Source organism: Palaemon carinicauda, chromosome 15 (assembly GCF_036898095.1).
Source record: "Palaemon carinicauda isolate YSFRI2023 chromosome 15, ASM3689809v2, whole genome shotgun sequence".
In the NCBI taxonomy this organism is placed as follows: Eukaryota; Metazoa; Arthropoda; class Malacostraca; order Decapoda; family Palaemonidae; genus Palaemon; species Palaemon carinicauda.
In genome coordinates, this window is record NC_090739.1 from 69,186,940 (window position 1) to 69,211,029 (window position 24,090).

At 39.6% G+C, this 24,090-nt stretch overlaps 1 protein-coding gene across 3 annotated transcripts in view; it reads left to right on the forward strand.

The window, feature by feature from the left end:
• dock (SH2/SH3 adaptor protein dock) overlaps positions 1-9,844 on the forward strand; it is a 67,270-nt gene extending 57,426 nt beyond the window's left edge. For all 3 annotated transcript variants that reach the window (XM_068388486.1, XM_068388488.1, XM_068388487.1), the window contains exons 6-7: positions 6,781-6,990; positions 8,381-9,844. In XM_068388486.1, coding sequence (XP_068244587.1) covers positions 6,781-6,990; positions 8,381-8,581 — 411 coding nt within the window. In that variant the 3' untranslated portion in view covers positions 8,582-9,844. The remainder of the gene's footprint in view (positions 1-6,780; positions 6,991-8,380) is intronic.
• Positions 9,845-24,090: the final 14,246 nt, after the last annotated feature.

The window sequence follows — 24,090 nt, forward strand, 5'->3', positions numbered from 1 at the left end:
TTTTATGCTACGCAGTTGTTGACGTTCAGGACGTTCAACATGCGCTCTATCGTTACGATAGAGAGAGTGTTTCACGGTTTCACTTTGCAGTAAGAGTAAATCGATTCTGACGTTTTATTCATTCTTTCTTAGCTTAAATGTTTTAAATTCTAATTTAAAGGAACTTTTTATTTGAAAAACCTTTCAGTTTTTTCCTTTAGTCAAATAACATGTTTTGACGATATATAATTGGGCTCTTCTCTTAGGTGCGAAATCAAGAGAGAAAGAGAGAGAGAGATAGAGACGGAGGGAGAGAGAGGAGAGAAAACGTTCCGTTCAAGCGGGTAACGTTGTTCTCGTGTTACTCTCGTCCCTAGTCTCTGTACGGGGAGGAAGGATAAAACGTTTTTAGGTTTTTATTCTCGTCCCCAGGCTATGTGCGGTGAGAGATTGAAAACGTAGTTATATGAACTAGTGTTTAGTCTCTTTCCCAGCCACTGATTTTTCTTTTTATCTTAAAATATGTTTTCTGTTTTTTGCTGGTATTATGAGCTTGCATTATACGACTAATTTCGCAATTACTACCTTTTAATGAAGGGTAGAATTGCGTGTTTCAGGTAGAAATAAGTGCAAAACAGAAAATCGAAGTGATAAAGTGACATGCGCAAAGTGTTACAGTGTTGCGTCCGAGGCGCAAAGTGTTACAGTGTTGCGTCCGAGGGTTCGTCTGTTCGTGCCTGTCGTTCACCTAGTCCGGGACCTCTTGCAAGCTCCCAAGCCCAGGGGAGAAGTAATGTCAAACGACTTATGGGTTCGAGAGGCCTTGACCAACGAACAGACGTTTTCCCTCTATGGTATCGGGTGTTTCTTACCAAGATCTCCCCTACCATAAGACGAGAGAGACGTTGTTTCTCCTCGCCATCCGTAGGCTTTTCGCATAAGAAACCTGTCACAAGGTTTCGAAGCCCTTAAGCGAAAGTCAGTCCTTTCAGGACAGGTCCAGCGTCCTGGTTACAGCCATTAGGACAGCTCTGACCCTATGCAGTCACGGATAACTGCTCGCCGCCTAACAAAAGCGTAACACAGACTCCGAAAGTCTTTTTTTGTAGGCAAAGTGTTGCGGTCACAGACGTTACCCTCGTCTATTACCACAACCATTTCCGTTGATCCTTAAGGGGTTGTATGGCAAACATGCAGTATATGCTTGCCTCCCTTATGGAAGACTATTCTGCCGATTAGTCCGTTGAGTCTAGCCGTTTATCTCATCGATATCCTGGCTTTCAGCCAACCTAACGTTCCTTTGTGCTTACTGTTGACGTTGGCGTAGCTTAGTCACGTCAGTCAGGTTGTTTAGAACCACACTCGATGTGGTCTCGTGTGGTTTTTCAGCCGCATTTGGACGTTAGGCCACTGGCTGATGCTCCTGTTGACGTTCTAGACGTTCACTAACAATCGGAGTTGACTTGTTTTGACGCTGTGCGTCAACCTCCGCATTCTAGAGTTGTTTTGACTGCTCAGTCTAGGCAGTCAAAGCAGTCTCGAGTGGACGCTGTACGTCCTCACGCACCTGTTGTGGTTGACAGTTCAGTTGTTGACTGTTCACTGACTGTCAAGCAGTTACATGACGTTGCGTTCTGGTCCGCTACTAATGCACCAGTGAGAGACTCAGCTTTTATCGGACAAGGTTCCTGTAGATGAGGAAGTTGCTGTTCTCCCTCCTACTGATATTCCCTTGAGGACTCTGTCAGATGGAGAGGAGCCTTAAGCTGCTTAGCCTCCTATGGACTTTAATTAAATCATGATGATTTTTTTAAGGATCTTCGTCCGGATCTTGTAACTGCTGCTCCTCGTTCGCCTAAACGTCAGAGCTTACACTAGGCCTAGCTACTTCGAAGCCGTTGTTTTTAAGCTAGTGCTCTCTCGCTCTCCTAGAGAGCGTTACGTTGGCTAGGCGACTGGTTTTTCACCAGGAGGAGTTTGGGGGATACAGCCTTTGCTTTCCCTTCTTTTAAACTGGTTTATAGAGCGAGAGTCTGATATGACACGAGAGAAGTTCACGGCTTGGGAGTTCATGCCTCTGCCCAGATAGACTTCTCAATTCTGGTAGACTCTCCCTGGCGCCTAGCCAGGAGACGCTCCAAGTTGTTTACAGGTCAACTTCTCAGAGGGATGGTAAACGGTTCCGCCTCAGTCGCTAACCCCGTCTGTTGCCACACCTGCTCCCGTAGACCCTAAATGGGCTTTGCTGCAAGACATGCAGTCCAAGCTTGCGTCCTTGATAGAGGACTTTAATGCGGAGAAGAACCTTCTGGCCAACAACCTTCCAACCGGTCGGTTGTGCGCCCTGTTGACGCTGAGGTAACCTACTCGCGTCTGCCAGTTGAGGTGGTTCCTCCACCGATGCGACCCAGTGTGGGTTGCCAGCCGCACGTTGACGTTAAGCGACGCTCGGAGGTGGTTGTTGACGTTCAGGGCGTTCAACAACCAGCAGAGGTGACTTGTTGTGACGCAGTGCGTCAACCTCAGCAACCCGGTAGGGTGTTGACTGCACAACCCAGACGGTCTAGACAGTTTCGGGTTGACGCTGTGCTTCCTCGCGCACCCATGGTTGTTGACAGTTCACAGACTGTGCAGCAGTTCCATGATATTGCGTCCGGCTCCGTCACGCATCCACCAGTGTGACCGGATTCAGCGAGCCAGACGTTGCCCACTCCGTTGCCGTTTCCTCATCAGTTTCGGATGAGGAACCCTCTGATGAGGACGTTGCTGAACAACAAGACGATCAGCCCCCAGCCCTGCTATCCATCCAGAAGATGCTGAAGAAGGAACGCTGCTCAGTCAGGCTGTGGATGAGTCTGGTAGGGACGCTGTCATCCGTGGATCATTTTGTGTCACTAGGAAGACTACACCTCCGTCCTCTTCTATACCATCTAGCTTTTCACTGGAAAAAGGACAAGACGCTAGAAGCGGTCTCGATCCCGGTTTCCGAAAAGATAAAGTCTTGTCTGACTTGGTGAAAGGACAATATCAACCTAAGAGAGGGTCTTCCCCTGACTGTTCAGACTCCCAACCACGTTCTCTTCTCGGACGCATCGGACGTAGGCTGGGGTGCGACATTAGACGGTCGGGAATGCTCGGGAATATGGAACTCGAGTCAAAGGACAATGCATTTCAACTGCAAGGAGCTACTGGCAGTACGTCTGGCCTGGAAAAGCTTCAGGTCTCTCCTTCAAGGCAAAGTGGTGGAGGTGAACTCGGACAACACCACGGCTTTGGCGTACATCTCCAAGCAAGGAGGGACCTACTCTCTGACGTTGTACGAGATCGCAAGGGACCTCCTCACCTGGTCAAAAGGTCTAGACATATCACTAGTAACGAGGTTCATCCAAGGCAACTTGAATGTCATGGCAGATTGTCTCAGTCGGAAGGGACAAATAATGCCAACAGAATGGACCCTCCACAAGGATGTATGCAAGAGACTTTGGGCCACCTGGGGCCAGCCAACCATAGATCTCTTCGCAACCTCGATGACCAAGAGGCTCCCAATATTTTGCTCACCAATCCCGGACCCAGCAGCAGTTCATATAGATGCCTTTCTCCTAGATTGGTCACATCTAGATCTATATGCATTCCCTCCGTTCAAGATTGTCAACAAGGTACTGCAGAAGTTCGCCTCTCACGAAGGGACAAGGTTGATGCTAGATGCTAGTTGCTTCCCTCTGGCCCGCGAGAGAATGGTTCACCGAGGTACTTCGATGGCTAGTAGACGTTCCCAGAACACTTCCCCTAAGGGTGGACCTTCTACGTCAGCCACACGTAAAGAAGGTACACCAAGGCCTCCACGCTCTTCGTCTGACTGCCTTCAGACTATCGAAAGACTCTCGAGAGCTAGAGGCTTTTCGAAGGAGGCAGCCAGAGCGATTGCTAGAGCAAGGAGAACATCCACCCTTAGAGTCTACCAATCGAAGTGGGAAATCTTCCGAAACTGGTGCAAGTCAGTATCCGTATCCTCGACCAGTACCTCTGTAACTCAAATAGCTGACTTCCTCTTATATCTGAGGAAAGAACGATCTCTTTCAGCTCCCACTATCAAGGGTTACAGAAGCATGTTGGCATCAGTCTTCCGTCACAGAGGCTTAGATCTTTCCAACAATAAAGATCTACAGGACCTCCTTAAGTCTTTTGAGACCACGAAGGAGCGTCGTTTGGTTACACCTGGTTGGAATTTAGACGTGGTACTAAGATTCCTTATGTCAGACAGGTTCGAACCGCTACAATCAGCCTCCCTGAAAGATCTCACCTTTAAGACTCTTTTCCTGGTATGCTTAGCCACAGCTAAAAGAGTCAGTGAGATTCATGCCTTCAGCAAGAACATCGGATTCTCATCTGAAACGGCTACATGTTCCCTACAACTTGGTTTTCTAGCCAAAAACGAGCTGCCTTCTCGACCTTGGCCAAAATCGTTCGATATTCCAAACTTATCGTATGGTTGGAAATGAACTAGAAAGAGTCTTATGCCCTGTAAGAGCTCTTAAGTTCTATTTAAAACGAACTAAACCTTTACGAGGCCCGTCTGAAGCTTTATGGTGTTCAGTTAAGAAACCATCTTTGCCTATGTCAAAGAATGCTTTATCCTATTTTATCAGACTGTTAATACGAGAAGCTCATTCCCATCTGAATGAGGAAGACCAAGCTTTGCTGAAGGTAAGGACACACGAAGTTAGAGCTGTCGCAACTTCCGTGGCCTTTAAACAAAATAGATCTCTGCGAAGTATAATCGACGCAACCTATTGGAAAAGCAAGTCAGTGTTCGCGTCTTTTTATCTTAAGAATGTCGTCTCTTTACGAGAATTGCTACACTCTGGGACCATTCGTAGCAACGAGTGCAGTAGTGGGTGAGGGCTCAACCACTACAATTCCCTAATTCCATAACCTTTTTAATCTTTCTCTTGAAATGTTTTATTGTTGTTTTTGGGTTGTCCGGAAGGCTAAGAAGCCTTTCGCATCCTACTTGATTTGGCGGGTGGTCAAAGTCATTTCTTGAGAAGCGCCTAGATTAGAGGTTTTGATGAGGTCCTGTTGTATGGGTTGCAACCCTTGATACTTCAGCTCCTAGGGGTCGCTCAGCATCCTAAGAGGATCGCGAGGCTCCGTAAGGAAGACGTACTTAAAAAGGCAGAGTAATTGTTCAAGTCGACTTCCTTACCAGGTACTTATTTATTTTAAGTTTGTTATTTTGATAACTGCTAAAATGAAATAAAAAATCCTTAGCTCATAATAATGTAAACATTTATTGCTGGTCTCTACCCACCCCCCTGGGTGTGAATCAGCTTATATAATCACCGGCTAAGTTAAATATTGAAAAATGTTATTTTTATAATAAAATAAATTTTTGAATATACTTACTCGGTGATTATATATTAAAGTTCCCTCCCTTCCTCCCCAATAGAGACGCAGTGGACCGAGGAGAAAATTGAGTTCTTTGTTTACATTGAGTACTGAGTACCTGCACGACAGATGGCGCTGTTGAAGTACACCCCCTACCTGCATAGCGATCGCTGGCGGATTTTTAACGTAGAGTTTTCTGTCGAGCAACAGAGTTGCAGCTTATATAATCACCGGGTAAGTATATTCAAAAATTTATTTTATTATAAAAATAACATTTTACCATACTCATTAATATATAAAGCATTTCCCAAATTTGAAATTATCTGTCATCTTCCATACCTAACCCACAACATGAGCTCTGAGCAATCCTTCGTTAATAGAGTGATTGACAACATAAGAGTTAGATTAGGACCTTTTTACATAATAACATAATCTCTAAACTTCAATTGTTCTGGTTGAGTACAGTTTTTTAGAAATCAGTGAAGATCAATGAGGCTGTTCACACTCTGGCCGTTTGCAAGATTTTCCAAGCAGCAATGATTCACTAGCTGCATGCACTGCTAACCCATGCGGTTCTTGTGTAGTAGCTTATAGAAACTATGAGGCCGCTCAGGGAAAATCCTCTCGCGTGAAGACATCTCCTAATGAGCAGGGATATTTTTGTACTGAAAAAAATCCGCTCTTGTGATGAAGCAAGCCTCAATGGTAATGGGTTTTGCAATCCCTATACTGAAATTCTTTCCCTTTGCCCTCCAATTGGTTGTAAATGTATTAATTGGAGAGCAGAAGTTCTTTAGAAGCATTAAACCATAGATGGTGTTCTAGATTTTTAGTGTACATTTCTCACCCTCTACAGTAGCCTAATTCTTTTCCTAAAAATGCACATGGTTGCCTACTTTGAATGGAACCCTAAGGCTATAAATTGCAATAGGTTCTGGCTGCAATGAGAGAAGTTTGTTTAGAAATATTATTTAAATCAAATAAGTAATCAGCGTTTTCGGGTGCTATACAGAAACCCATTACCTGACACTAATTGAGATTTTAAAAGATAACTAAAATTGTTGTAATTAGAAGATAAAGATAAGCTGTTATGTACAATAAAATATCTTTTCTTACTCTCATCCATCTCCAAGCAGAAACTAATCTTATTTTTTTCCTTAATATTCTCCAAAATACATGGGTAATACCATCATCCTAATTCTTTTCTTATGTCACTTTGACAAAATCTTTCATCTTCTAACATTATTCCCTACCTTTCTCAGCCATTGTCGTAGATTTACTTAATTTTCATTCTTTACATTTTGGTTTAGTATTGAAGTCAAATAAATTGTAACATATGTGGTTTTTTTTTTTTTGGTATTGATGGCATTTTATTTTGTTAATCTCACTTAATATTTTTTTATTTTTTCAAAGGGAATGCAGGGTATGAACATTAATGCAGCTGCTCCTCCTCCTGTAATGCCTCCTGCACCTCACCAGCCTGTTAGTGGCGTTCCTCCAGATAAGGGCCATTTTACTACTAGAGATTGGTATTATGGACCAATTACCCGAGCGCAGTGCGATGACATTCTTAACCAGCGGGGACGTGATGGAGATTTCCTTATTAGAGATTCTGAAACAAATGTAAGTACTTTCTTTCACTTATGTCACGTTTTTTAGCAAATTTGACATCACTTCCGCAGCATTGATGCAATCTTATAAATTGATAATGTAAGAAAATTGCAAATGTAAGTTTATGTTTTGATTGATGAAATGAGGATATATGATTAGTAGCTTTAGTCTTTGATGTAGATATCAGATATAATTAATATATATTAAGATGCATAGAAAGAATTTTTACAAAGTCCAATCATTATGTAATTTGAATTATGGAAGACTTCTTTTAGCAAGGTATCATGGTAATAAAGGAAATAGAAATGATAAACTTTTATAACTTTTCATTGTTATTTGTAGCTTTAAAGATATCTTTGAAGTATATTAAAGACTTATAAAGCACTTAGTACTGAGAATAGTTGAATGACAGAAGTTCTCAGTATTGAACTCAGAGGGTTTGGGGTTACTGCATATATTTGTAGGCATTGCTAAAAGCTTACTACTTGCAGTATCAGTTTGACCCTTGTGACATAGCTTTTTGTTATTTGCTTCTCTTACTCTTCATTTTCTCGATAGCAGTTCAACATTTTCAATTTTTTATGCTCCAATTCTCACTTCTCATTTAATAAATCGTTTAAATTGACCTCCCTGGGATTTCTTACTTTTAGTAAAGAAGTTTTTTTTTTTTTTATTGGAAATCAGGTATCCTTGAAGAGATACCTTACATTAGAGGTTTTCACATAGCCTTGGCTAGGCATTTGCTGACACTAGACTCTACTAATAAACTTTTTAAAGCAGTATGGAAAGAAAAAATCTTTAATTACTCTTTGTATGTGGTGGGTCTTATTACACTTTCCATAAAGTGGCTTTTAGTTTTTAGGGATATGATTCAAGAAAAAAGAATGGGATGCATAGACAATTACATAAGATTAATGTTTACAAAGAAATCTGTAAGGCAGCAATATAAAAATCCTCCTGATCTGTAAGTTTATCAAATGCAATACAATTAATTGATTACTAGAGCACACCTTCATTGAATTTTCAATATCTATAGAGGTCTCGCAGAGTTTGCTTGAGAGAGGGAGCTAACAGAAAGGATGTTTGAAAAAATTACTTACAAATGATTACGTTGACCCCTTCATCCCCCAGCCTCTTTCCCACTGGCTTGTTACTTATTACTCAAAGTACAATTTTTACATTTTAGTTTAATATGCAAATGAACTTGGGTGCATATTGCATACTACCTAGTATATAAGATCCAATAATATTTTGTTTATTTTATATTCATTTAATAATGAATCAGTTGAAGGCTTTAGTTTATGAAATTATAATTTATGGGTAAAGTATATAAAATATGTATTTTAAGCTCCTGAAATAGGCAACAGATTATTATAGAAATCCCTTGTACTTCTTTTCATAGGTTGGCGACTTCAGTGTGTCCTTAAAAGCATCAGGCCGTAACAAGCATTTTCGGGTTCATGTTGAAAATGGTTTGTACTGCATTGGACAACGAAAATTCCAGACTCTGGATCAATTAGTGGACCATTATCAGCGGTCACCTATCTACACCAGTCAAAAAGGAGAGAAGCTTTATCTGATACGACCCATGCCCAAGCCATGAATCTAATTAGAAGTATTGTGACTGAACAAGTATATACAGTTCTTTAAGACATATTTTAAGGAAGTTTCCTCAAGCATTATTGTGTAAAATTTACACGTGGTTGCTAAGTACTCTACTGAATTATAAAAAAAAAAAGAAATTGAAACTGTCCAGTTGGCAATGGAATATTGCCTGAGTAGTTCTTCCTTCATAAATTTAGCAAATAAAATGGTTTATTTACCATTCAAGTCCTAATGTGATTTAAATATTTTACTTTTATACCTTCATATGCATTAGACAAGATTAGATTTTCATTTTATGGCTGCTAGATTTAAATTGGCAACTGACGTATCATTACCTCAAAACCGTTCATCTTGATGGTATCATGAGGTCATTGATACAGTTAACAGACTTTTCCACAATACAATCTTCGATATAAAACATGTTTGTTTTTTACTTAAGCTCTCTTACTCAAAATGAGATCTTTTCTTTATAGTCATTGAGGGGAGAAAATTTCAACAATTTCACAATTATTCACATAAACATTATGTGTTCAGAGATATCCAAGAATTTTCTTGAATTCTTTCGAACACTTTCAAGATACATTTCCATGTTTTTTAACATTTTCATTGCATTATGCTGTAATTTAATAGTTAACATTGTAATTGCAAGGTTGCTTTTTATAGTATTTTTTAAAAAACTTTGGTGTCTTTTTATTAGGAGGATAACACTTTCTAACATCATGAGTTTGCTAAGCCAAAAACATTGCTAAGTAGTTACTTCATTTATTGTTGTCACAGAAAAATACTTGAAAAATTCAAATTATCATAAGTATGGTAAAATGTGGAAAGCAAAACAGAGAGCTCCTTCCCAGAGATCCCTTTCATACGTGTCATGATAGACTAACGGCCATTCCTAACGTACTGGAGTCATATGAATTCAGTCCATGTTTTTATTAGTTATAGTGAACATTAACATTGTAGAATCTGCTGCCTCCTATGTAAAATGAAGGTTGAAGTCTGACAGGTCGTGTATCCATATTGTGTGTATAAATAACTGACCCAGCACCATTCTTTTAGATGTTGCTGTTGCCTATACTTCATCATGTGCTGAAAAGTATATTCAGCATAGATCACAGTACAGTATTAATAACTGAAGTTCACCTCTGCCAATGGTGCTTATGCCATGGGTTGCAGACTTCAGGGCTGGATGCATGATGAGGAAGTTTGAGAGTACCCAGTCCTTGTGCATTTATCTTCTAAAGAATTGAGTGATTTCTTTCAACCTTGTTTTTGTATCCGTTCTGCATCTTTATATATGTTATTGAAGATAATTTTGAATGCTGAAAACTTCTATGTCCTTTCAGGACAGGAAGTTCAAGTGATAAAGTTCGATGGGTTTTCCCCTCGGTAATGTGTCTTAAGTGGCTATAGTGTGATTTTACCTCGAGGATGGTCCCAGAGAGGATGGTGGTGTATTTGATATTTGTGAGAAAAATCTCATATTTTGTACATTGCAAGTTTTTTTATCTCTAGCTTATAATATAGCTTCTTATCCCACTAGTCAATATAGCTTGAAAGACAAAAGCACATTAATTGCAACTTGTGCAGCTTTTATAAATATGTTAAATCTTAAGTATAATTCTTTGCATTGAGTCAGTGTGAATTGAGTGCAGGATGTTTGTTACCTTATGTTTTATTATATTTTATCTTGGTTACTTTATATTTTTGTTGCCATTTTCAAGATTTTGTCATCTTACTGCTTAAAGATGATTTTCAAAATATTTGCAGCTTGATATATGAGATTTCAATATACTGCTGTGAATTGTCATTTGCATGCAGTTTTTGTGAAGTTATGTAAAGAAAGTGTGCATAAAGTCATGTAAAGAAATGTTCTTGTTTGTAGATAAGGCAAGATCAGTGGTGATTAATCAAGAATTTAGGTGTTTTTTCCATTAATGAGAGAAGCTATTTATATGTTTTTCGTTTGCGTAATAGACAACGAAGTAGGAATCTGCTACTGTGCAAGATGAGAACTAGTTAAAGAGAAAATGCTTAATTGCAAAGCAGCAGAATCTTCATTTAAATTATTTAACTTTTTTAATTATTTCAAGGCGGTGTAATTTGTAGCAGTTTATGATATTGTAATGTATCATAAAAAACATATTTAAATTACAAGGAATTTTTGCTCTTGTATGGCATTTTTAAACTGGTAGAACCCTTCCTTTTTTACAATTGAATGTATGCACATTTTATTGCAATTGGTTTAAAACTTTGGATTGCTGTAGATATACAGATTTTTTAGTTATGATTTTTTCAGTTATACGATCAAAAACTTTTGACACAATTATAATCTCATCGTTATTTTTTTCTAAATTTTGTGTAAGTTTCTCTCAGCCTGTGTGTGCTGTATGTTTGTAAGTGCTAGTCATAAGCCCTGACACTGACACTGGACTCTGCAGTGCTGCAAGCAGCCCACATGAAAAGCATCAGGTTCCAGCCTTTCACACAATTTAATTGTACTGTGTAGCCTGCCACAGTTAGTCCCTGCTTTGCCTGTTATTACCAAAGATTCTTGGCTTTTCAATTCTTCAAAGGTGTGCTTATAGGAGAATATTTCTTTTTTTTCCCGATAAAATTTCATAACTGCTGTTCTAAGTGGTTTATGATTAAACAACATTTTAAATAACTGATGTTCAACAGAGATAATTGTGAAAGCAAATCAGTACGAATCCATTTGATCTCAGTACTGGGTTTTGTTATCTACATTTTCTGAGTTGCTATATGGCCTCTGTGTATATTGACATATTTGTAGGTTTCCTGAAAATGTTTGGGTTTTCAAATCCATCCATAACCAAATTATAGCTGTGCAGTTGTTAATATGCTTCCTAGTGAATCCAAAGTGGGCAAAAGAAATCTATATGTGTGATAGAAAAGAAGGATACCTTTTTCAAGGGTTTATTATTACATATAAACTCGACTGAAACTTACGTTTACCTAGATTTTTTTATATAGTTTTGAAGGATATTGTTGAATAATTTTTCAACATACAGGACAAGTAAAGGTGAAAACTAGACCAAGAGAGTATTTTTATTTTTATCAATTAGGTGTTGGTAATCAATTTGCCTCTTGTCAGGGCATGTGAAGAAACACACTAGAATGAAGCATGAATATAGTCCTTTCAGGTGGTAGTTGGACCATGTTGTAAAGCAAGCCAAAGTGCAAAGGGTTTCTGGTCTTAACATGTATGGTAAGCAATTGTGGATGGTGGAAATTTGATTTTTTTTATATATACTGTTGCCTTAATAATTGATTATTGCTTTACATTGTTTCATTAATGATGATACAGTAATTATTTATTATGGGAATACACTTAATTTTTTTTTTATTAATTTGAAAGCTGTTATTAAGCTTTTTTAAGACCAGACCACCGAGTTAACTCTTTTACGGTAGATTTGAATCGTTTGTTTTTATAGTGGAATTTAGGTTTGTTCATGAATTGCAATCATTAAAAACAAAATCTTTTTCTACTTACTAAACTACTGTGTTAAACAAAATCTAGATTTTACTAATTTAAACAAACCGTGTGGACCAGCCTGGTAAGTTTCCAGACTTTTAACTCTGTGGTCTTGTTAAGCTACCTAACATTATTGCTGTTCTGAGTTTTGACAGGTATCCATTACTTGTTGATACTGTAAAGTTAAACATGCTTTCAAACTGCCAAATAGTTTCAGTAATGCTAAACTTTGTCCTTTAGGAAGGCATCCATCAAGCATATCATTCCAGTGAAGCATTGTAGTAAAGGTTATGTTCTTTATTGTAAGTACATTTTTACTGTTGTATAACAGTGTTCAACAGAGGGCCTGATTTGTAATGATTCATAGAATTATCAATATCCAGAGTGTTTAATAGGATTAAGCTTGGATTATTCAAGCTCCCTTTCTTCAACATTGATAATTCCCATTCATCAGAAATTAGTTTCTCTGTCAATTTTAAAAGAAGAGGAAGAGTCGAAGAACAGTTTTCCAGATTCTGGCGTTGATCAATTATATTTACTTTCATTGAAGTAACTTTTCAATGCCATAGAAGTTGTAATCTCCTTATATATAATTGTTAGTGGAAGTTTTCAATTATTTCACATATGTAAAGAATTGTATTTAGTATCATACTTCATTTGAAGCGTATAACAACTGCACAAAGTACAGATTTGATGCACATGTGCTTTATTATTTCTTTTAATGATCGTTATGGAAACACTGGCTTTTTAAAAAAAGTTCAGGTTATTATTGCTGTCATCGGTGCTCCCTTTTCCTCCAAAAAAAGTAGGTCTAGAGTAGTAGTAGTAGAGCTTTCTACATGTCAAACAGAGGCCAGCATTGGATACATACTAAAACAATTTTGCAGAGACATGGGATAAGCAAATCTTTTTTTAAGGAAGAAGGACTTATTCAGAATCTACTTTTGATGAATGAAGGTAACAGCTAAATTGTATAGAATCTCATTGCATAATCTAATGAAAATTCCATTATAATATGACATGGACTAAACTATGTGGAATGTCTCTTCCAAAAGAGAGAAATTTTCTATAAAATACAATGTAAAGAGTTTTTTTTTTCTTTTCTTTTTTTGTGGAGGGAAATACATTCCATGATGTCATACGCTAGATATTTTGTTGTATATTTTGATAATTTCCAATCTTCCTCATTAGAATTGGCTTCTGGATTTTTACCCCTCTACCTTAGGTTTGCTTGACTCAGTCTCTGTAATGTATACAGCTGATAGATTAATTTGCAGAACTGTATCACTGTTTCTGTGCAGTCCGTGTTTGTGCTCCAGATGTAACACCATCTTTATCACAACCTGTTGTAAAATTTTTATTATGTAATTGCTAGCAGGTCTAGTTAAGCCTCTATGAATGATAGCATGAATGCTTTTGATATCTGATTTGACGTACAAGTCTGGTGCACAAGAAATACTCTCCCTGCTAGTAATGGTTGTGGTAAACTTTGGTGTTGATATACTCTAATGAATTTGTCACAAAGTTGGTTAAGTTGGCGGCTATTTATTAATGGACTGAGCAGCTCAGTGGCAGAATGTCCATGAAATGAAAATGCTCAGTGTTGCCACTCATTTATACTTATGTTTGTACAAAATGTAATTACATTAAATAAAATTTTTACAAAATACATGTATTATGAATTATATTCTTTTATTTTACAGCACACTAATTAGTCTCATAAATTTGAAATTGGGGTCAAGAAAGAGAGTAAGGAGAAAAATAGAGTAGATGGAGCTCTACCAGATAAGAGTTCTGGATGAAAATCCAAGAGACAAATGAGTTTGGAAGGAACTACTGTACTTTTAACAATTTTATTTAATAAAATGAAAATCTGATTTAATAACTCTGACAATGGTGATAGGGAGGTGGTTGAGATACTGTCAAGAAGAAAAACACTTATTTTACTGGTTGACATAGTAATTGTAACTTTAAAACCTTTTACAATTTAAACAAAAAATAATTTCAATACTTAGCAGAGATTCATTTATAGATTGAACAATCGCTTGAAAAATAAAAAATAAATTATTTTCTATGAAAGCCTTCTTTAAGATAAAAGGAGCTGACGTAAAGAGGTGTGTGAATACAATTGCATCATATCTGTTCCTCTTTGCTTCATGTCTACAAGAAGAGTAAAATATTGGAAAACAAGAGAATAGAAATAACCACCCTTAAGTGCCAAGGCAGGTGAAAACTCGTGAACTTTGGGTGTGTACAGTATTAAAATATTCTTATTCTTAAAATTCTGTTTTTGATAAATCTACCCGAGATTCATATACTGAATACAGTACATTACCCATAAAGTGGTCATCAACAAGAAGCTAAATTTAGTCAAATAACATATAATTAGAAATATTTCAGTATCACTTCTTTTAGTCCATCATAATGTGATCTACCTGTGGAGTAAATGGTACCACATCACTAAGCATATTATTAGACAATTATATTATTAGAAATACCATGGTCAGCTTAACAAATACCCTTTAAAGTTGTTTCATGAATTTTGGTAAACTTTACAGCAAGTCGAGATATCTGGTAACTTAAAGAAAAGTTTATGTATACGAAAAACTCACAATACTAAATGACATGAAGATTTTTCACCGCACAAACTGTAAACTCACCACCATCGTCCTGTTCTCCCATTGGTTATATCCCTACCCTGTTGCTAGATGACAGTGTAAGATCCTGCTCTCCTATTGGTCAGCATCTTTTACATCGTGCATCTACGTATTGGCGTCCCTCGACTATTTCGTTTCAATAACCCTATCGTTTAGATTGATTTAGTGTTGATGATTTTGATTTCATGATTATAGTTTTCTTGTTTCTTTATTCAACCCGTAATTCTATAGCCATGGGTTCCAAGAATGTTGTTGATGTTCAAGGAAAAAAGAAGAGGATGTTTTCTATGTAGACGAAGCTGGAGATAATAAAAAAGTATGAGGCTGGCATGCGGTTGAATGTGATCGCTAAGGAGCATGGTCGAAATCCGTCGACAACAGGCACCATCCGTAAACAGAAATTATGGAGTTGCTATCTTATTATCATAAATTGGCACATTTCATAGGAAAGAAACACCCAGAAAATGTTCGCATAGGTCGTATGCTTGCGCAGTTTAATGACATTTGCCCGAGTCATTTCAGGAACATTTTAAAAAGTAGGCGGCATCAAGCTTACCTGGATTGTTATTTTTAAAGAGGCCATTATTAATCCAAGGTGAAACGAAAAGATTGAAAGGTAGAAATGAAGAAGAAATTGACGAAATTTAGAAAGTGCAAAACAAAGTAAAAAAAAAATCAAATTAGAAAAAAAAAAAATCTAAGTTGTTCGTAGAGTTAAGTGTTAATGTTTTCTGCCATTTGTTAGTGTGTTTTGTAAAGTTAAGTGTTAACGTTTTCTATCATTTGTTAATGTTTTCTGCCATTTGCCCTATTCTGCCGCCACTTTCGCTTTCAGGCATTGCTTCGCTCGAAAGGTAAGCTTCTACATTTTTTGTATAATTTTCCTATGATTATTTTCCATTTATTATTGCATAATGTTCTAAAATCTACTTCATTTACGGGTATTAAGGGTTAGGTTAGGTATACAAAATTGAATAATTCACATGTATTTGTTTCTATTTCATTCTGGTTATACCCTTATAAAATTTAATATTGTATTTTCGTAGGCTAGGAACTTATTAGGCGATTTTCATTATACGAAAAAACCATGATACAAAACCCACTCCGGAACGAATTGATTTCGTATCCTGAGGGAGTCTGTATTCCTTATGCAATATCCCCGGATTGTTGTTACCAAACATTATTCTATTAAATAAACTTTAATTTTGTTTCAAATGGACATTAGTTGCTATACATTATTGTGGAATTGTCTGTTGTCTCCTTAGTCTAGAATGATGAGTTCCAGAATTCATGAAGCCAACTATTCCAGAGTTAACATAATGATGTAAATATCTACAACCAAGAAACTACGTTTGCTGGGTATTATTGTACTGTATTACAGGGTAATGTTCCATAAATATTTTTTTCCAAAAATAAATATAGGCTAGTTAAGTGAACGAGCCATCATTATACATGACATTTCCTTTGACTTTCATAAAGGCAAACATCAACCATTCAATTTAACAAAGATTGGATTTATGGATTTCAGCAACCAATTGCAACTGGAAGAAACAACTAAGCAACATGTGAAATAGCCATATGTTGACATTTTCTTTCAATAAAGAAACACTGCAAGCAATTTTTTTTCTGAATTTTCTTTTACTGTAAAATTGGAAGGTTAATATATCACAGTTTAATTGCTAGCGAAAATGAAATTCGCTATAAGAAATGGGCGAGGGCTGGCTAGTTTGTTGTTTTTCTCTATATGTTTAATAGGAGCTGGGGCATAATAACTTATATATCAGTCGATTTAAATGTGAAGTATATTTTTAACGCTAAGTGCATTGCAAAGACTATATACTGAAGGAAGATAGGAAAGCTGAACCTAATAGCACTCAAATCATTCAAATGAGTGTGCTACGAAAAGATGCCAGAGCAGCCAGATACTCCCATCCGAAACGAATGGCTCCATCTATTGAGTGAGCGGTTAAACATTCAGAGCCGTAAGCCCGTAATCCTTACGGGAATTTAGGATGGAGCTCGATTATAAATAATTTGCATTACTACGTCAGTATATTTTATTCTTATATTTATGACGTTCTTAAATTTTAGATAACTAAATTGTAATTTTACAAATAGGTACATTTATAGATTAAGAATACATATCCTTATGTTTCTCAGTCTGTTTTTTTTTCTTCAGATTTTTTCAGGAACTTAATATCTATGTCTTATAATTTAGATGTTTTTCTGGCAATTTCAAGTATTGTATATTACAATTCTTTTCAAATATTCTATACAATATCACGTTCTAATATAGTAAAACATACTGTATATCTGATTTGTTAAACTTAGTCATATGTGATGTGTAGGCATACATTTGATTACAGATTCTTTTATTGAAATGGAAATGCATGATGGACTCATGTAAACTCTTTAGTAATATAAACTAGTAAATGTATAGATATGCAAACAAAAGGAATAAAATTACTCACTAAATTGAATCACACATAAAAATAATCAAAAGGGGATGGAATAGAAATAAGGTAGCATACAAGCCAACCAAAAATGAAAGATAAATCAAATCAAAGGAACTTTAATAAATTATACATGAGAAAAAATAACAGTAAATAATATTGCACATATGAAAATTGTAAAAAAAAAAGAAATAACATACAAGCAAGCTAAAATTGCATCATTAATTACATGCAAATAAACTAATATAATTATAAATATGAGAAAACATAATGCTAAAAAAAATTATTTCTTCATGAATTGAATACATCGTGCAAACATAAGACAAAGCAATTATGCAAACATAGAAAGCCCAGACAGTAAACACACATTCAATGTTCATGAAAATACAAATTCAAATAAATGCAGTTGACAAATACTGTAAAATTTTAGTCTTTATTTGGGAAATAGGAAAAAAAACCCAAGGAACACTAACAAAATAATATGTTGAAGCAGTATAGTCCTGTAATGCTATTCAGGTGTGCAAACATGCTGAAATATTCATACACTTATAAGTTGAATCAAAGTTAAATATAATACATACCAGTAAACATATTCCTAACGATAAATATATCAGGTCCAGAGAAATATGATATTTTAATTATAAAATAAATTTTTGAATATACTTACCCGGTGAATATATAATAGCTGCTGCTCAGCGGCTCGACAGAAAACACACACAAAAACTCGCGAGCGATCGCTAAGAAGGTTGCGGGTGTGCCCACCAGTGCCAACTATCGGCCAGATACCACACATGCATGTAAACAAGCCTTCAATTCTTCTCGTCCCGCTGCGTCTCTATTGGGGAGGAAGGGAGGGCCTTTAATTTATATATTCACCGGGTAAGTATATTCAAAAATTTATTTTATAATTAAAATATCATTTTTAAATATTTAACTTAGCCGGTGAATATATAATAGCTGATTCACACCCAAGGCGGTGGGTAGAGACCAGAGTTAATTAAGTTTACAGCGTATATGCTTAGAGTTTTTGACAGTTATCAATATAACAAAACCCAAATATATAGGTACCTGGTAAGGAAGTTGACTTAGACGATTACTCTGCCTTGTAAGTCTGTCTTCCTCACGAAGCCCAGCGATCCTCTTAGGATGCTGAAGGACTCCCAGGAGCTGAAGTATGAAGGGTTGCAACCCATACCAACAGGACCTCATCAAACCCCTAATCTGGGCGCTCTCAAGAAATGACTTTGACCACCCGCCAAATCAACCAGGATGCGAAAGGCTTCTTAGCCTTCCGTACAACCCAAAAAACAATATTAAAAAACATTTCAAGAGACAGATTAAAAAGGATATTGGAATTAGGGAAGTGTAGTGGTAGAACCCTCACCCACTACTGCACTCGCTGCAACGAATGGACCCAGTGTGTAGCAGTCCTCGTAAAGAGTCTGGACATCTTTTAAGTAAAATGACGCGAACACTGACTTGCTTCTCCAAAAAGTCGCGTCCATGATACTTTGCAGAGATCTATTTTGCTTGAAGCCCACGGAGGTTGCTATAGCTCTAACTTCGTGCGTCTTAACCTTAAGCAAACATCGGTCTTTCTCATTCAAGTGGGAATGAGCTTCTCGTATTAAAAATCTGATAAAATATGACAAAGCATTCTTTGACATAGGCAATGATGGTTTCTTAACTGAGCACCATAACGCCTCAGATTTACCTCGTAATGACTTAGTACGAGCTAAATAGAACTTAAGAGCTCTAACAGGACATAATACTCTTTCCAGTTCGTTGCCTACGATCTCTGATAAGCAAGGAATATCAAAAGATTTAGGCCAAGGACGAGAAGGCAGTTCATTTTTGGCCAGGAAACCAAGTTGAAGAGAACAAGTGGCTTTTTCTGTAGAAAAGCCGATGTTCTTACTGAAGGCATGAAGTTCACTGACTCTTTTAGCCGAGGCCAAGCACACTAGGAAAAGTGTCTTGAGAGTGAGATCCTTCAGGGAGGCTGAATGTAATGGCTCAAACCTGTCTGACATGAGGAACCTTAGGACCACGTCTAAGTTCCATCCAGGAGTTGCCAAACGACGTTCCTTAGAGGTTTCAAAAGACTTAAGGAGATCTTGTAGATCTTTATTGTTGGAAAGATCTAAGCCTCTATGCCGAAAGACCGAAGCCAACATGCTCCTGTAGCCCTTGATCGTGGTAGCTGAAAGGGAGCGAACCTTTCTCAGATGTAAGAGAAAATCAGCGATTTGGGCTACAGAGGTACTGGACGAGGACACAGATGCTGACTTGCACCAGTCTCGAAAGACTTCCCACTTCGACTGGTATACTCTAATGGTAGAAGCTCTCCTAGCTCTTGCAATCGCACTGGCTGCCTCCTTCGAAAAGCCTCGAGCTCTAGAGAGTCTTTCGATAGTCTGAAGGCAGTCAGATGAAGAGCGGGGAGGCTTTGGTGTACATTCTTTACGTGGGGCTGACGTAACAGATCTACCCTTAGAGGAAGACTCCTTGGAAAGTCTACCAGCCATCGAAGTACCTCGGTGAACCATTCTCTCGCGGGCCAGAGGGGAGCAACCAACGTCAACCTTGTCCCTTCGTGAGAGGCAAACTTCTGCAGTACCTTGTTGACAATCTTGAATGGTGGGAATGCATATAGGTCCAGATGAGACCAATCTAGTAGAAATGCGTCTATGTGTATTGCTGCTGGGTCTGGGACTGGAGAGCAATAGATTGGAAGTCTCTTGGTCATCGAGGTTGCAAAGAGGTCTATGGTGGGTTGACCCCAAGTCGCCCAAAGACTCTTGCACACGTCCTTGTGGAGGGTCCATTCCGTAGGAATTACCTGACCCCTCCGACTGAGGCAGTCTGCTAAGACGTTCAAGTCGCCCTGGATAAACCTCGTTAACAGGGAGATGCCTCGATCTCTTGACCAAATGAGCAGGTCCCTTGCGATCTCGTACAGCGTGAGGGAGTGGGTGCCTCCTTGCTTGGAAATGTATGCCAAGGCTGTGGTATTGTCGGAGTTGATCTCTACCACTTTGTTTCGAAGGAGACTCTCGAATTTCATCAAGGCCAGGTGGACTGCCAAAAGCTCCTTGCCGTTGATGTGCATGCTCCTCTGACTTGAGGTCCACAGACCTGAGCATTCCCGACCGTCCAGGGTCGCACCCCAACCCAAATCCGACGCGTCTGAGAATAGTACGTGGTTTGGGTTCTGAACTGCTAGGGAAAGTCCCTCTCTCAGACTGATATTGTCGTTCCACCAATTCAGGCATGCCTTTACTGGTTCGGAGACCGGGATTGAGACCGTCTCTAATGTCTTGTCCTTTTTCCAGTGAAAGGCTAGATGGAACTGGAGAGGTCGAAGGTGTAGCCTTCCTAGCGAGACAAACTGCTCCAGGGATGATAGAGTTCCTACTAGACTCATCCAATTCCTGACTGAGCACCGTTCTCTCTTCAACATCAGTTGGACTTTGAGCAGGGCTTGCTCTATTCGGGTGGCAGACGGAAAAGCCCGAAAAACTGGACTGCGAATCTCCATCCCTAAATACAGTATAGTTTGGGATGGAATCAGCTGGGACTTTTCTAGGTTGACCAAAAGTCCCAATTCCTTGGTCAGATCCAATGTCCAATGAAGATCCTGCAGACAGCGATGACTGGACGAGGCTCTGAGAAGCCAGTCGTCCAAGTACAGGGAGGCTCGGATTCCCGATAAATGGAGGAATTTTGCTACATTCCTCATAAGCCTCGTAAACACGAGAGGAGCAGGACTTAGGCCAAACCACAGGGCCCGAAACTGGTATACCACATTGTTGAAAACAAACCTCAGAAACGGTTGGGAATCTGGATGTATGGGGATGTGGAAGTACGCGTCTCTTAGGTCGAGAGAGACCATCCAGTCTCCCTTTCTGACCGCTGCTAAGACTGATTTCGTGGTCTCCATGGTGAACTTTGTCTTCGTAACAAAGACGTTGAGTGCACTGACGTCTAGCACCGGTCTTCAACCTCCTGTCTTCTTCGGTACTAGGAAGAGACGGTTGTAAAACCCCGGTGATTGAAGGTCCGAGACTTTCACCACCGCTCTCTTCTCTAGCAATAGAGACACTTCTAGGTTTAGGGCTTGTCTCTTTGACTCCTCTCGGTACCTGGGAGAGAGGTCGATGGGGGAAGTCGCTAGAGGAGGTTTGCGTACAAATGGAATTTTGTACCCCTCTCTGAGCAACCGAACAGATTGTTGGTCTGCGCCCCTCTTCTCCCAGGCCTGCCAGAAGTTCTTCAATCTGGCTCCTACTGCTGTCTGAGGCTGTGGGCAGTCAGACTCTGCCACGTGAGGACTTGGCTCCTCTCTTCTTTCCTCTCTTTCCCTCGGCACGAGTACTTCCCCTGCTGGGAGCTCTGCCACGAAAGGGCGGAATAAATCTGGACGCCGGAGTGTCGATCCTAGGTCTAGCAGAAAAGGATGTAGAAGGAGTCCCTTTGCGAGCAGAGGACGCCACCAAGTCATGGGTGTCCTTCTGCACGAGTGAAGAAGCTATGTCCTTAACCAATTGTTGCGGGAACAAAAACTTTGATAAGGGAGCAAAGAGCAGTTCAGATCTCTGACAGGGAGTAACTCCTGCCGAAAGAAAAGAGCAAAGGGACTCTCGCTTCTTTAAGACTCCCGACGTAAAAGAGGAGGAGAGCTCATTGGAACCATCGCGGATGGCTTTATCCATACAGGACATAATCAGTAAGGAGACATCTCTATCAGCCGATGAGATTTTCCTACTTAAGGCTCCCAAAGACCAGTCAAGGAAGTTGAAAACTTCAAAGGCTCTGTATATGCCTTTCAGCAGATGGTCAAGGTCCGAGGAGGACCAACTAATCTTCGAGCGTCTCATGGCTAGGCGGCGGGGAGAGTCTACGAGGCTTGAGAAGTCACCCTGGGCAGAGGCAGGGACTCCCAAGCCGAGAACTTCTCCCGTGGCATACCAGACGCTCGATCTAGACGAGAGCTGAAGGAGGGAAGGCAAAGGCCGTCTTCCCCAAACTCCTCTTGGTTTCCAACCAGTCGCCTAAAAGTCGTAAGGCTCTCTTGGAAGAGCGAGAGAGCACAAGCTTTGTAAAGGCTGGCATGTTAGCAGGTAAGCCTAGAGCAAACTCAGACGGTGGCGAACGAGGAGCAACAGCGACGAAGTGATCGGGAAAAAGCTCCTTGAAAATTAACATGACTTTCTTAAAGTCCATTGATGGAGGAACTGTTCTAGGTTCGTCTACATCCGAAGGATGATCATCATGATGAGGGTCAGCAACGTCCTCATCTGAAGGATCCTCATCTGACAACTGCTGAGTAACAAGCAAAGGGGTTGGCAATGCTTGACACGCAGAGTCCACACGCACTGGTGCATTAGTAGCAGTCCAGGACGCAACGTCATGTAACTGCTTAACAGCCTGTGAACTGTCAACAACAACAGGAGCGGGAGGACGCTCGACGTCAACTCGAGACTGTTTTGACTGCCTAGACTGAGCAGTCAAAACAACTCTAGACTGCGGTGGTTGACGCTCAGCGTCAAAACAAGTCAACTCCGCTGGTTGGCGAACGTCCTGAACGTCAACAAGAGCATTAAGAAGTGGCCGAACGTCCAAATGCGGCTGAAAGTCAACACGTGACTGCATCGAGTGAGGCTCTACATAGCGTGACTGACGTGACTTAGCTACGCCAACGTCAACAGGACGAGCAAAGGCTCGTTTGGGCGGCTTAAGGCCAGGATCTCGATGAGATAAACGGCGAGGATCAACGTGAACCTTATCGGCAGAATAGTCTTCCATAAGGGAGGCGAGCTTAGTCTGCATGTCTTGCAGTATAACCCATTTAGGATCAACGGGAATGGGTGCGGTAAACGACGGGGTTAACGTCTGAGACAGCACAACCTTGCCTACACCAAGACTCTCTGAGCCTGTGTAACGTTGTTGCTTAGGCGGCGAGCAGTCTTCCGATGACTGCAACGGGTCAGAGCTGTCCCAATGACTACAGCCAGGACGCTGGACCTGTCCTGAAGGGCCCGACTTTCGCTTAAGGGGCCTAGAAACCTTGCTCCACGGTTTCTTATGCGAAAAGCCTTCGGATGACGAGGAGAAAATGGGCTCTCTCGTCTTATGGTAGGGGCGATCTTGGTGAGACACGCCTGATACCATAGAGGGAACGTCTGTTCGCTGATCAAGGCCTCTCGAACCCATAAGTCGTACGACATTACTTCTCCCCTGGGCTTGGGAGCTTGCAAGAGGTCTCGGACTAGGTGAACGACAGGCACGAACAGACGAACCCTCGGTCGCAACACTGTTCACAACACTTTGCGCACTAATCACTTTCCCACTATTTTCCGCTGTGGCACTCTGACACTTAAGCTCTTTAACGTCAGCCATGAGTTGATTACGATCAGTTGCTAACGCTTCAACTCTTTCACCCAAGGCATGAATGGCACGTAACATGTCTTGCATTGATGGTTCCTGAGTGCCAGAAGGGGGGTTAGGCACAACCACTACAGGGGAAGGATTAGGATCAGGGGCATGTGGAGAGGAAAAATCTACTGACCTAGAGGAACTCCTCCTTACCCTATCTCTCTCTAGCTTACGAGAATACTTGTCGTATTCGAGCCAATCGAATTCCGAAAGGCCCACGCATTCCTCACACCGATCTCCTAATTGACAGGTTTTACCCCGACAATTAGAACACACAGTATGTGGGTCGAGAGAGGCCTTTGGAAGACGCCTATTACATTCCCTAGCATTACACTTACGAAATCTAGGGGCTTGTGAAGCGTCAGCCATTTTGAATTAGTCAAAGAAAGTCCAAAAAACAATCCAAGTCATCAACAATTAAATCTGTCCAATAAAGAGTTCAAGAGTTTAAGTTGAGGAAAAACAC